This window comes from Lepidochelys kempii, chromosome 19 (genome assembly GCF_965140265.1).
Source record: "Lepidochelys kempii isolate rLepKem1 chromosome 19, rLepKem1.hap2, whole genome shotgun sequence".
Classification (NCBI taxonomy): domain Eukaryota; kingdom Metazoa; phylum Chordata; order Testudines; family Cheloniidae; genus Lepidochelys; species Lepidochelys kempii.
The window spans coordinates 19,570,048-19,584,865 of record NC_133274.1 but is presented as its reverse complement, the minus strand read 5'-3'; the positions used below and the strand labels follow the sequence as shown (position 1 = coordinate 19,584,865).

Sequence of the window (14,818 nt, the reverse complement as noted above, 5' to 3'; positions counted from 1 at the left end):
TTCCCAGCCCTAAAGAAGCTTTGGAATTTCACATAAACTAGACTATCCACTTACCTATGTTCTTTCTAAAGCCCCATACCCCCAGCATTGAGAAAAGACTGCTCCCTCAATGTGAGATGAACTTTGGCATTTTACCAATGGAGAACAAAACAGACCAGAAAGTCACCTAGGCTGTTCTTTGCCAAAGTGGAATGAGGTCAAGGACAAGCAATTTCCTACCAGAGGGTCTCCAAATGGATCTCTGGCTGTATCTTATTGTATCAGTTAGTACACCTTCCTGCTCCACATGGGGAGCGAGCCATGAGAACTTAGGCAGCCTCAGCAGAATCACTTCAAGAAGTATCTCTGCTTCATGTTTGCAAGGCAGCACTATGGTTCCATCCATGCAGGAGACATCACATTTTGGTCCAAGCTTCCTCTGCTGACTCATCCTTTGGGAGAGCAGTTCTGCAAGTGGCCGTACCACCTATATACACGCACCCTTCTCTGAGTACTGCTTGTCAGTCACCTACAGTGGAATACTCAGAGGGACCAGCACTTGAAGAGGAGGAAAGGAAAGTTACTTACCCTTTGTAACTGGAGTTTTTTGAGATGTATGGTCCCTATCGGTATTCCACTACCTGCCATCCTTCCCTTCTGCTTCAGATCTTCTCTTATTCACGGTAAGAGGAAGAACTGGAGAGTTATTGGTCTGCATCCCTCATTATGTCCTCAGCACTGACTGAGGCAAGCAGGGGCACAGACTAACAGACACTACTTGCTAGAATTCTCTAGTCTCAAGTGCATGGACTACACACGTATCCACAGTGGAATACAGGTAGGGAACACACATCTCAAAGAACTCCTGTTACAAAAGGGTAAGTAACTTCCCTTTACCAAGCAATCCAGATCACTCTGTATGACAGTCCTGTCTTCATCGTTTACCACTCTGCCAGTCTGTGTCATCAATGATTTTGTCTTTATTTGCAGATCATTCATAAAAGTGTTGACTACCATCAGGCACAGTACCAGTTCCTCTGGAGCCCCACTAGATACACACCATGATTCCCCATTTTAAAAAAGCAATGGTGTCTTTAATGAGGGCCACCCCCATCTCTTTTACCAACTTAATCTTTCCTAAGCAGGTTATAAACAGTGATATTTAACATTCCCATCATTCGGATTGTCCCAGCTAAGAAACTAACAAAATGTCCATATTAATTATAATGTAACCTTATCTCACGTATTTCAAAGTGAAGTATTTGCACTGTGGTGGCTTGCCTGGCTCTTGGTGACTTAAGGCCATTTTGTAATTTTATTGGGTTTGGTTTGTCCTGAAAATTTAGGTTCTGTTCCACATTTTTCTAAATTAAAGTACTTTGTGCATAATTTAAAAGAATCTGCCAGCACCTTGATGCATTGTTTTTCCTCCTCCTCCTTAGCTCCAATTCTCTTGGCCTTAGTAGCAGGAGAAGCAGCTGGGATCATGGAAAACATCAGTGATGATGTCATCGTTGGGCGCTGCCTTGCAATTCTCAAAGGCATCTTTGGCAGCAGTGCTGTCCCCCAGGTACTACTCTCACTCCATTTTGTGTATCAGTCTGAGTCCTAGAAAACATACGAATCCTAGATAATTGATTGTATTATCTACCTGTCTGTACTAGATATTTATGCCACTGTTTGCATCGGTGTTTGAATGCCTCCATGGTATATGGGAGTGCCAGCTGTTCTTTTCTAGGACCTGTTTATGGAGTGAATCTATCAAGACCATAACCATTTTTCAAAATGTCAAAGACATTGTAGGACTTTAGATGGGTTTTGAATTGTTCATTCTCCAGGGCCACACTTAATCTGACAAGTCTTAAAATTGTGTAAACTAAAATGGCCACATGTACATAAATTAAGTCAGGAATTCTATCTTTGGACTAGGATCAGGGCAAGGATAGCAATTTTTGTGAAAGAATGACCAATTGTTAATACATTTAGCACAGAGGATCCTAACTGACCTAGCACAATGTTTACATCTTTGATACATTTATCACAATATCCCGGGGTGGCCAACCTGAGCCTGAGAAGGATCCAGAATTTATCAATGTACATTGCCAGAGAGCCACAAGAGTACATCAGCGGGCCCCACCCTCCCTATCCCCCCATCAGCTCGTCACGTCCCCCCATTCACAGCGCCTCCCTCCCCGCACCTCCTGATCAGCTGTTTTGTGGGGTGCAGGAGGCTCTGGGGGGAGGAGCGAGGGCACAGCAAAGAAGGGGGCGGGAAGGGGTGGAGTTGTGGCAGAGCCAGGGGTTGAGCAGTGAGCACCCCCCGCCACATTGGAAAGTTGGTGCCTGTAGCTCCAGCCCCAGAGTCGGTACCTGTACAAGGAGCCGCATATTAACTTCTGAAGAGCCGTATTTTGCTCTGGAGCCACAGGTTGGCCACCCTTGCAATATCAGATTCTTCTTCGAGTGCTTGCTCATGTCCATTTCACATTAGGTGTGTAGAGTTCTTGTAAAGTTAGTGTTCATAGATAGTAACTGAGTTAGTTAGCCCTTAGCAATAGTTAGTTTTCTTAGTCCAGTCAGGGACTTAGCTGGGGGACAGGGCATGCCCCGGTCCCCAGACTTTAAGCCCTGCAGTCGCTGCAAATGGCCCATGCCCAGAGGCAATCTGCATAGTAGCTGTCTCAGGTGCCTCGGTGAAGGGCACGTAAGTGATAAGTGTTGAATCTGCAAGTCTTTTAAACCTAGGACTAAGAAAGAGTTTGAAATCAGACTCCAAGCGCTCCTGATGGAGTTGGCGCTCACTCTGGCCCCGGAGCAAAGGTCCAACTCGGCACCCAGCACCATGGCATCGGTGTGTGGTGCCCCACCGGCACTGATCCCTGTCCTCAGCCCCAGCCAAGAAATCAAAGAAGCCTGGTAGGGGATGGTCTCCTATTCCCTGCAAGGGGAAGGACAGGGCTGTGGGTGAGCTAAGACCTGCGCTGAGTGGCTCATCTCCCCCATAGGGAAGTTGGGCCTCAGCTCATGTCGAACGATGCAACCCACCCTGTTCCTTGCCTGGAAGCCCGGACACAGAGGCGGGCCTTCATCAGCTTCAGGTGCCAGGGACACCTGAAGCACTCCAGGCTGTGCAGGAAATCCTGATGCTCCTGGCAGTGCCCAGATCTTGGGGTAAGGCCACCTTGGGACCTTTCCATCTGTCCTCACCCCAACAGTACTGATCCCCATCGTGGGGGACGTCCCATCACCACTCACCCGCTCGACACTGTCATGCCTCTGAGTTAGGGAGGCAGACACATTGGAGCCCTCTACAATCACTCACCTCCTTACCGAAACAAGGGTTTCTGTTCCTGGTATTTTCTGATCCCAAAGGCTAAGGGTGGTCTGCTTCCCTTCCTGGACCTGTGAGACCTCAAAAGATACCTAAGGAAGCTAAAGTTTTGCATGGTCTCCCTGGCCTCCATTATCCCCTCCCTGGATCTGGGAGACAGATATGCCGCCCTCGACTTAAAAGATGCATACTTTCACATAGCGATCTTCCCAGGACACACTGGCTTTCTCCGTTTTATGGTTAGTTCAGCCCACTGCCAGTTTGTGGTCCTTCCGTTTGGCCTGGCTACAGCACCAAGAGTGTTTATCAAATGCATGGCAGTAGTTGCGGCCTACCTCAGGCATCGGGGTATCCCGGTTTACCCGTACCTTGATTACTGGCTGGTCTAAGACAGCTCCAAGGCTCAGGTCCAAAGTAATGTCACTATATTACAAGCCACGTGCCATTCCTTGGGACTGCTGGTCAACCACAGAAAGTCCATGTTAGTTCCAGCTCAAAGGATAGAATTCATCGGGGCCATGCTTGACTCGACCCAGGCGAGAGCGCTCCTTCCGTTAGACAGGTTTCAGGCCCTGATGGACCTCATCGCGGAAGTGTCCACATTTCCCCTGACAATGGCCAGGGTTTGCCTGCACCTGCTAGGCCACATGGCAGTTTTCACATATGTGGTCCGCCATGCCAGGCTCCGCTTGCAGGCTCTGCAGCAATGGCTGGCGTCAGCCCATTCCCAATCCAGGGACCACCTGAAAGAGATCGTAACCATTCCTCCAGCGGTTCTCACCTCACTGTGGTGGTGGACTGAGCACAAGAAGGTCCTAGAAGGAGTCCTGTTTGACAGTCCCACTCCATATGTCGAGCTAGTGTCAGAAGCTTTGGACCTTGTTTGGGGGTGTGCCTCAGACAACTCCGGACCCAGGGGATGTGGACCTCGGAGGAGACAACGTTACACATAAATGTCAAGAAGCTCAGAGCGGTCCGGCTAGCTTGCGGGGTCTTCCTGCTGCACCTGTTGGACAAAGCAGTGAGAGTCCTAATGGACAATATGACTTTGGTGTTCTACGTGAACAGGCAAGGAGGAGCGCATCTGTTGGCTATCTGCCAAGAGGCTCTCCGTCTCTGGGACTTCTGCATCAGCCACGGTATCCATCTGGAAGCTGGTCGCCTCCACGGCATCACCTAGCAGATCACCTCAGCAGGGACTTCTCCTCTCACCACAAGTGGTTGCTCCACCTGGAGGTGGCCTGCGTAATCTTCTAGAGGTGGGGAATTCCCAAAGGAGATCTGTTTGCCACCAGGCGAAACAGAAAGTGCTATTGGTTTTGCTCCCAGCAGGGCCTGAGCAAGGGCTCCCTCTCTGATGCCTTCCTCCTGTCGTGTGCTGAGGATCTGATGTACACATTCCCTCTGATTCCTCTGGTCAGCTGCGTCTTAGTAAAGATCAAAAGGGGCAAGGCACAGCTTATTGTGATCTCCCCTGCGTGGCCTCGCCTGCACTGATTCAGCATGCTCATGAACATGGCGGTGGCCCCTCCCTGGCCCCTTCCCTACCGTTGGGACCTGCTGTCACAGGATCATGGTCAGCTCCTACACCCCACCCTTGAGTCTCTAAACCTCTTGGCATGGATGCTCCATGGTTGAACCTGGAGGAGCATACCTGCTCAGAGGAGGTCCAGCAGGTCCTCCTCGGAAGTAGGAAGATATCCATGAGACTAACTTACCTGGCCAAGTGGACAAGGTTTTCCTGCTGGGCATCGGAGAGAGACTGCACTGAGGAACGCGAAGAAGAAATGTCCATCTTGGACTATTTACTGCACCTCAGGACCCAGGGTCTGGCGCATTCTTCCATTAGAGTGCACCTTGCGGCCATCTCCGTGTTCCACCAGCCGATCCAAGGTCAGACGGTCTTTTCTCATGACATGACCTTCAGGTTCCTGAGGGGCCTCGAGGCTTTCCCCACCGGTATGGGCCCCTGTCCTGCAGTGGGACCTTAACCTGGTCATTTCCAGGCTCATCAGCCCGCCTTTCGACCCGCTGGGCTCCTGCTCCCTTTCCTACTTGTCCCAGAAGGTCACTTTCCTGGTGGCGGTGACATCGGCGAGACAAGTCTGAGATTTAAGGCCTTGACCTCAGAACCGCCTTACATAGTGTTTTATAAGGACATGGTCCAGCTGGGGCCCCGCCCAGCCTTCCTACCGAAGGCGGTATTTTCCTTCCATGTGAGCAAGGACATGTTCCTGCCTGTGTTCTGTCCCAAGCTGCACAAGACTGCTGAGGAGAGGTGTCTGCATGCGCTGGATCTCCGGAGGGCCTTGGCCTTTTACCTGGAGCGTACGAAGCGTTTCTGTAAACCGACCCAGCTCTTCATCGTTATGGCGGATAGGATGAAGGGCCTTTCAGTTTCTTCACAGAGGATTTCCAATTGGATCACCTCTTGCATAAAGACCAGTTACAAGCTAACAAAGGTCCCACCACTGCCGATTGTCAGGGCCCATTCAACTAGAGCACAGGCATCTTCAGCGGTCTTCCTGGCGCACATCCCGATCCAGGACATCTGTAGAGCCATGACGTGGTCCTTGGTCCACATGTTCATGTCTAATTATGCCATCACTCAGCAGAGTTGTATTACAATTTGCGCAGCCGTGAACTCCTACCCACCTCCACGGGAACTGCTGGGAGTCACCTACAATGGAATGGACGTGAGCAAGCACTCAAAGAAGAAAAGACCGTTTCCTTTTCTGTATCTGGTGTCCTTCGAGATACGTTGCTCATGTCCATTCCACAACCCGCCCTCCTTCCCCACTGTCGGAGTTTCCAGCAAGAAGGAACTGAGGGGGGGGGCGCCGCTCCCCTACATATACTTCCGGCACCGGTGCACGTGGCGAGCACACACACCTAATGTGGAACGGACACATGAGCAACACATGTTGAAGAACACCAGTTACGGAAAAGGTAACTCTTTTCTGTAATGTCCCTCTAATTTAAATATGGGCCAGGGTCATAATGTGGCATCCCAGATCTAGAACTGGCAAAAGCAGTTTGGTCAGGCAAGATATTCCCTAAGATGCTTCATGAGTCTCAGAAGTGCTCTTGCTTTCATTCACAATTGTAGGAAGTGCTACCATTTTGCACATTTTTAAGTGCATAAATTCTGTTCCCATGCGCAGACAGCATGGTAATTGCAGTTCTCAACAGGTGCTAAGTCGCTGCTTTGTGATTGTTTAAAACATCTGATTCCAATCTTCTCTGTTCTGTGGAGATTCTGTACTGATGTCCTGTTACATGTGTCTGGTAGAATATCTGCAGAAGTGAGCTTCCTGATCCATGAAACCTGTGGGGCAAATAGTTCTTGACATACAGGGAAACCAAATACAGGCAACACACCATGGGGTCACAGAATATCACAGAATCTCGGGGTCGGAAGGGGCCGCAGAAGGTCACCTAGCCCAACCCCCTGCTCAAATCCCCAATTTTTGCCCCAGATCCCTAAATGGCCCCCTCAAGGATTGAACTCACAACCCTGGGTTTAGCAGGCCAGTGCTCAAACCACTGAGCTATCCCTGATTAGGGGGTGTCATGCTTATTTTACTTGCTGTGACTTACTTGTGTAAAACTAGTGACATATACAACACAACATTCTTCTTTTCTTGTCTTAGCCCAAGGAGACAGTGGTATCTCGTTGGCGTGCTGACCCTTGGGCCCGGGGGTCCTATTCTTATGTAGCGGCTGGATCTTCTGGAAATGATTATGACTTGATGGCTCAGCCAATTACTCCAGGACCAGCCATTCCAGGTGCTCCCCAGGTGAGAGAATCTACAAATGCAATTAGAAATGACTGGCGTGAGAACATAGGGATTTCAAAAGCCATTTGGGAAACAGGAGCATTCACTAATTAATCCATTCTCCAGATACTCTTTAACGATTAGAGCTGGTCAGAAAACAGAATTTCCTATGGGAAATTCCAACATTTCGAAATTTGTTTTTGTTCTAAATTGGAAAAAGTCAAAATTTTGAAACTTCTTCTGAACAGACATTCTAAAAAATGTCTATTTGGAAACATGGAGATATTTCATTTTGGTAATGTCAAGGCATTATAATAAAATATATAATAATAAACATTTTCTAATATACAATATTAAATATAAAGGTTGAAAGAATTTTTTTACCTTATTGAAACAAGAAAGATTAAATGATTTGTTTTCATACTTTTCCATTGAAACTTTCATCAAAATAGAAAAGTTTTGACTTTGAAACTATTTTCTCCATCTGAAAACTCTTCCATCAAAAATTTTTTGACCAGCTCTACTAATGAACCTTCGGATTCCTCTCGAAAACTCTACCAGGTAACTGTAACTGAATTTCATTAGAAAATAAGCTTCAGAGGGATAGCCGTGTTAGTCTGGATCTGTAAAAGCAACAGAGTCCTGTGGCATCGTATAGATTAACAGATGTACTGGAGCATGAGCTTTCGTGGGTAAATACCCACTTCGTTGGATGCATCTGACAAAGTGGGTATTTACCCATGAAAGCTCATGCTCCGATACGTCTGTTAGTCTATAAGGTGCCACAGGACTCTTTGCCGCTTTTATTAGAAAATAAAGCGTTCATGTTTCTGAACATACCATTTAAACAAGTTTTTGACTGGATCCTGTAGAGGAAAGTCTGTTTTGAAAAGGGCTCCATCAGAGCAATCAGTAATCACTTCCTCTTGTGCTGTTACTTCTCATGGTAAAATGTTTCAGATGCCTGATGGCAGTGAATGTGCTTGGCTCTTAGTCCAGTCCTCCTGTTCAAGAAGTAAAAGTAAGAACTTGGCTCATCTTAGTCCATGAAAAAAGCTGAGAGGTAGATAATGTTATAACAGAGTTGTGTGTGGAAATGAGCATAAATCGCTCTAGTACATCATCTGCCTGTCAGGAAGCGTGTACAGAAATAAGTGTCATTCACAAAGTGTCTTTCCAGCCCCCAAGTTGCTTGAGGTACATTACAAAGATTTGCAACAAAAATACCAACTCAGCTCAACCTTCGCCATGATGTAGCAAGGGGCCACCCTGTAACATGTAACCACATCAGTGGGGGAAGGAACGAGTTGTAATAAGTTAAAAGAAATGCCTCTGAAGAATCATTTAAAAATGTTTTCACGGTGAGGAGTGATGGGATAAAGCTGAAGGGATTAGGGAAGTGTCCATATTTTAGGAGCCACAGTGAAAGTCCTGTTTTCTGCTAACCTATTGAGCAAATGGTGGAATCCCTAAAAGCAGGGGGCTTCTGAACATCACACGGTGAGGCTCCAGGACCAGGGTCTCATTTAGTCTCTCTAAATACTGTTATGGTTGGTTAAATCGCTTAGTTTAGCCCCTGCTATGTTGCTGGATAGTCTGCACCACAGACTGCAATGCACAAACGGTTAATTGTCTCAGGTTTTTCCCCTCTGCCTTTATTCAAACCACAGTATGTCAGTGTGCACTAGTGAACTTTTAGTGCGCAGCAGCAGCATCAGTGGGGATGCTTAGTGTGTTTGGTATGCTGAAACGCAGTAGATTTATACTCCAGCTCAATATGCAGTAAGTGTTAATATAGATTTCAGAGTAACAGCCGTGTTAGTCTGTATTCGCAAAAAGAAAAGGAGTACTTGTGGCACCTTAGAGACTAACCAATTTATTAGAGCATAAGCTTTCGTGAGCTACAGCTCACTTCCTCAGATGCATTTCCACGATATGCATCTGAGGAAGTGAGCTGTAGCTCACGAAAGCTTATGCTCTAATAAATTGGTTAGTCTCTAAGGTGCCACAAGTACTCCTTTTCTTTTTGTTAATATAGACAGGCCTTTAATCAGATGTGGTGGTGTGGAAATGATCAAACACACAATGTTGAATACACAACATTCTGTGCTCTCTCCAGCCCAATTTCTGGCTTCAAAACCGAACTCTATGGCAGTCTTTCTTTTTGCTCCGATGCCCAACACCCTCAGCAGCCAGCAGTAAAGTGTTCCCGTGCAACACAATAGATGTCTTTTTAAAGCTGAAAATTTGTGATAGTTGGGAGGCACATGAGGATTCTCCTTTGGGCAAGTGGCATTTGTTGAAGGAAAGATTATACCATCCCTGAGGTTACCTAGTTCATACCTAAACCAGCTTTGTGCAGCAGAAGTAACTCTGTGAATAGGAGAAATGTTTATTTTTAAGTAGTTCTGCTGAGAAATCTAGCATTTATATGAGAGAGCCTGAGCTAAGTCAGCTGCATGGCACCCTTAACAATGTGCTGTCTGTTCTTCTTCCCAGCCAATTCCTCGCCTCTTCTTCGCAGGAGAACATACAATTCGTAATTACCCAGCAACTGTCCATGGTGCTCTGCTGAGTGGGCTGAGAGAAGCAGGACGTATTGCAGACCAGTTTCTTGGGGCCATGTATACGCTGCCACGCCAAGCTACACCGGGCGTGCCCACACCACAGGCCCCTAGCATGTAAGGGAGATACAAGCTGCCAGACAGAGGAGTGATGGATTCATAATGCATTTGCTGTGGACTTGTTTTTGGGAGCAAGATATCTTCATAGTCTGTAGCAGTAGCCACTGAAAGCACTGTGCCAGAAGTCACTAAATAGCATCACCCCATTGGAATGGCCTTATGAAATATGATCTGACTATTGCCCATGCACCTGGTATACAGATCCCTGCCTGTCTGTTTGCCCGAGTGTCTATATATACAGTCTCTTACTGCCAAACTGGTCAGGAATTCCTGTGGTAGTGCAAATACATTGGGAATCTAAGCTCCTAATGTTTAGCTGGATTTCTTTTGGCACATAAAGAACCTACTAGTGTGTTCCCAGTTCAGTAATTGCACAAAAGGTTTCAGACTCTCGTAGCTGGTGGTTGTTGGTAACAGTGTAGAATTTGTCTCTTATGTGGACTTCTTTGTTTGTTTTGAAAAAAATAAAGTTTTCACCAAGTTCCTTTCTTCCTCTTTCATTTGAGAATTAAATTGGTGCAGTTGTCTCCTCCGTAGTAAAAGCAGAGCTACGAGTAATGCTCATCGCAGAACCACTCCAAAATAGCCCTTCAGCCACTGCAAAGTCATCTCTCACTTGGGATAAATAGCCCTTGAATCAGGGAACTGGAAGCCAAGTGGATGCCCTAACCACCAGGCTACAGCATTATTCATTCTCTCCCTCTTCACCCCCCACTCCACCCGTAACTGTTTGTTTATACAAAATGGAACAGCTTCAACAGAAGAAACTGAGGGAGCCCCACAATAGAATATCCCATAGCTCAATGGTTAGAGTGCTCTCCTGAGGGTATGTGGGGAGAAATTGAATTCTGGTCTCCCACATCCCAGATATATTCTCTAACCACTGGGCTAAAAGTTGTAAGAGAGAATGCTCCGCCTCCTCCTGCATTTCTTGCAAGAATGGCAGACTTCAGGAGAGGGGTTCCCAGCTGTGAGTTGCTAGCCTCCTCCCAAACCGGACCAAACCCCCTGAGAGGTGGAGATTAGGACACATTCCTCTCCTCAGCATCTCCTTTGACTAGCTTTGGTAGCTCCCCATCTAGCACACTGTCTTTTGTGGATCTCATTCCTAGACCCCTATCTCACCTGCAGGCTCAGGTGAGTCAGGCTGATTAATGTGAAGACCTGGACACAGGAAATGAGAGAGAAATTTTTAAGTAATAAAACCTGAGGCAAGAAATCTCTGTTATACAGTCTTCTGCCTGGTGGCCTTGGTCTCCTGAGTATCAGTCACATGCAAACCTAAGTTTGGGTTTTTGGTAACTTTTAAGCACACTTTCAGATGCTGAGTTTCTTGAATTCTACAATTACAAGCGAAATGAGAAGGTACACTCTTCAGAGCAGGGCCATTATATTTTTGGCTAGCATGCTCCCAGGGCAGTGATAATGAGTTTTAGAAGCCAGGAAGGTGTTGGCTGTTGCTCTCTCTACTTCTCTACCTGCATTTCTGGATTGTGTTTTTTGCAGTAGGGTAACTTTAACAAAAATTAAATTGCTAAATAAATGCGACCGTTTTGTAAAAGTTACTGTTTCTCTGCAGAGCTGTTTGATAGTAATCTCACTTCTGCGTAATGTGCAAAGCCTGCCAGATGTCTTTCTCTGAGCCATATGACATGCTGCTGCCAGGTGTTTTCATGCTAGTGTAGAGAAGTGCTGCAGCAATCAGTGCACTCTGCAGAAAAGAACATTAGGTTCCTGTTTAAATGCCCTCAGCTGATGTATTCTATAACCATCAGGAATGAAGGAATCCTTTCAGAATTGCAGACATGACGAACACAGATACTGAACTACTGCATTTGTCTTCACCTAGACATTGTCCTACTTAGTCGTCAGATGTAAGCATTCCTAACATGAGCTGCTCCAGCTGGCTGTGCCCCTAGAGATCCATATGGCAGCTGGAGAACATTGCACTCTCGCTACTCCACCAGCCACCCTATCCTGCTTGCATCTGCACTGGGAGCTCCATGAAGGAAAGGTAGCAGTTGCCTGCTGCAGACTTCTCCACAGTGAGGAGTGGAGGGATCTGTGCACTCCCTGAGTGGAGCAAGAATCAGATTCAGTTTTTCTTCTCTTGTGTTAATCCCATCAAATAGGGTCTGCTCTACAAGTCCTCTCCCTCCAAAGTGCTCTGTTCAATGTTATATTATCGATCACACCACATACTAACATGTCCTCCTTTGTGACATCTCACCACTACTTCTTAGGTTGGCCTCTGTCATGTTTCTTAAATTTTGATCTGTTGGAGTCTTACCTACATAGTTGTCAGGATCTTGCATTACACCACCAGACCATCTGAGCCTGTAATCATTTTTTCATTTATGGGTGTTACTTGAGAACCCCTCCCACTGGTGTAGTTAGTGTCTACGCTGAAGCTGTGCTGCAGTAGCATTTCAAGTGTAGACAAGTTCTGTGTGTCTCTTGAAAATGGGACTTAGGCTCCAAACCTTGAAAATTTAACCCACACAGAGGGCTAAGATGGGAAGTGAAGGGAGTGTACCAGACCTAGCAAACTGGTTCATATTGGAGGGAGGGGGCCACAGGACTAGCCCAGTGCTACAGAGACAGCAGAGGAGCCAACCAGTTACTCTGGGGCCCCAAAGAATTCCTGTTCACTGCCAAGCAGAGTATGAGGCAGTTTCTCTAGATTAAGGAATGTGGATTCATCTGACTCTCCACAGGTCCATGGGCTATCCCAGAGGTAATTGCCCTGTTCTGTTCCTTCCCTCTGAAGCAGCAGCATTGGCCACTGTCAGAAAATGGGATACGAGGCTAGTTGGACCATTGGTCTGACCTAAGTATGGCCATACTTATGTCCTGATACAAAGAAGGATGGCTGAATGAGGGCATGTGAGGGCTCTCAGTGACTGGAGGATGCATATGCCCTCGCAAAGACTGATAACACACTTGGCCTGCTGTCCTAAGTTTGTGGGGTTTGTATCACTGATCTGGTCAGCAGATACTAGCAACTGGAAATTCATCCAGATGATTGGACAAAACCTGTATTTTCCACCAACCACAGTCCCTTGCATTCCAGGTCCTGTCCCCAACCAGTTCCAGAGGTTGGTGCATGCTGTCCTGGCTGATCTCTAAAGAATTCCCTGCCTGGTGTACTGGAGTGATAGGATTGTAACTGGCAGGTTTGAGGAATCTGAAAGAACTGGAGTTGTCCTGGAGAAGTTGTGGATTGCCATTCTCAAAGTGAAGCCCACCCAGGGCTAGATTCACATTAGGCACTTAAGTCCAAGATTTAAGCGCTGCTGCCATTCACAAAACTGCTACTCCGTTTCTGACTAACTCTGCGGGTGCCTGAGCTTCCACTGGTAAAGTCCATAGTCACCTACGTTTGTGCAGCTGGGCATGAGCAAACCTACCTAAGTCTTGATACCACTGAGCGTCTTGGAACTTAACTGATGCCTAAGCCTGGGATTCACAATGTAGGTATTTCCCTATGGAGCGCAAATTGGTAAATGTGTTCAGAGGCTCCCTAAGAGCATGCCTATCAGATTGTGCCCCCAACCCTCCATTTATAGCCAACAGTGCAGTGGTTGGAGCTCTCTCAGGTAGGTCGTGGGAGCTCTGGGTTCATATCTCTGCTCTGCCTGATTTGGATCAGGAATATAAATCTGGATCTCCCACCTCCCTAACTGCTGGGTTATAGGGTATTTTGGGTGGGTGTTTTTCAATCTCTCCTGTTGAAATTGTTCTTCTTTGTATAAAATAATATTCATTGGCACAGTGACTGGACCCTGGGTGAGGGTGGTGAGTGTGCTAGCCTCTAGAGTTATCCTTACTTTCTCTCTACTCCTGGGGAAAAAATTGGGACATTCACCAGATGTTTGACACTTCTTAATGGAAAAGCAGTTTGGGCTGAAAAGTGATCACAGTTCACTCCATTGGCCACACCATTTCCCTTAGCTAGCAGGACAGCAAGATGGCTGGAACAGTTCCAGCACCAAATTGAGCATTGGCTGGACAAGCAGCATGTCGATGCTGATGCCATGTCAAGAAGGCCTGGCTTTTCTGAAGAGCTCCACAAAGCACAAGTGTGTGATCAGGCCACAGCTACAGATTTATCACTGGGATGTGCAGGTCCTGAATGAGGAGGGTGGTGAAAGTGCAAGACTGCTAAACTTCCAGGATTTGCAGAACTCACCCTAAGATTTCCCATTGGAGGAGCTGGAAGAAGGATATTCTACAGCTTTCCTTACAGACTCTCAAACAGACTCAGAACTAGGAAGTACAAGGAGGTCTGCTCCAAACTGAATCTACAAAGAAGCTGCTTAGTTCATAAGATATATGTGAAGGCAGGTGCATCCTTACTCAGTAGGCCTCCAAGGAACTGCCCCTAGAGTCTTAAAGTTCTTCTGTAACAGAAAGACCAGAGTCAAAGAAGTTGCATGGAGAGTTCAGAACCACACTTTCTGGCCAGGTTGGAATCAGTGATGTGCAAGTCTTTCATTACCTGTAGTTCTAGAAAATGGCAAATGCTACACCTAAACAATCTAGAGTTTTGTCACAGACTGGAAGGCCCTCAGATTAGGAAGTGCTGGGTATTCTGGGTCCATTGCCAAACACAGAAAGAGGTAACTGTTATGTACTTGAGGTAGCAGAGTACTTTTCAAATGCTCGTAGACATGTTATTTCCTGCCTGTGGAGCTCAAACTGCTGCTAGAATTTTGTAGAGCAACTTGTTTACAGGTTTGAGGCCCAATGTTCCTTAAACATTGACCAAGGCCAAAATTGAGAATTAAGATTATTTTATAAGGTGTTTAGTGTCATAGAAATACACAAGACCTGCAGTCCAGTGGGTTAGCAGAGCACCTGAATCAGACTCCTATCTATGCAGCAACTTCTGTAAAGGCAAATCAGGTAAATTGAGATTGCTTTTTTTCTTATTGTATGAAGTGGTTGTTAGCTAGTCATCTACTGGCTGCACACTTTATGTAGTGATGTTTGAGTATGAAGTTACTTTGCTAGTAACTGTTGAGTGGGGCATATATTCAGAA

The 14,818-nt window shown here is 46.5% G+C and overlaps 1 protein-coding gene across 4 annotated transcripts in view; it reads left to right on the top strand.

The window, feature by feature from the left end:
* The window catches only part of KDM1A (lysine demethylase 1A), a 181,343-nt gene extending 171,086 nt beyond the window's left edge, over positions 1 to 10,257 (top strand). For all 4 annotated transcript variants that reach the window (XM_073317371.1, XM_073317369.1, XM_073317368.1 and 1 more), the window contains 3 exons: positions 1,422 to 1,549; positions 6,964 to 7,110; positions 9,589 to 10,257. In XM_073317371.1, the coding sequence (XP_073173472.1) occupies positions 1,422 to 1,549; positions 6,964 to 7,110; positions 9,589 to 9,774 (461 nt within the window). In that variant the 3' untranslated portion in view covers positions 9,775 to 10,257. The remainder of the gene's footprint in view (positions 1 to 1,421; positions 1,550 to 6,963; positions 7,111 to 9,588) is intronic.
* The last annotated feature ends 4,561 nt before the right edge of the window (positions 10,258 to 14,818 follow it).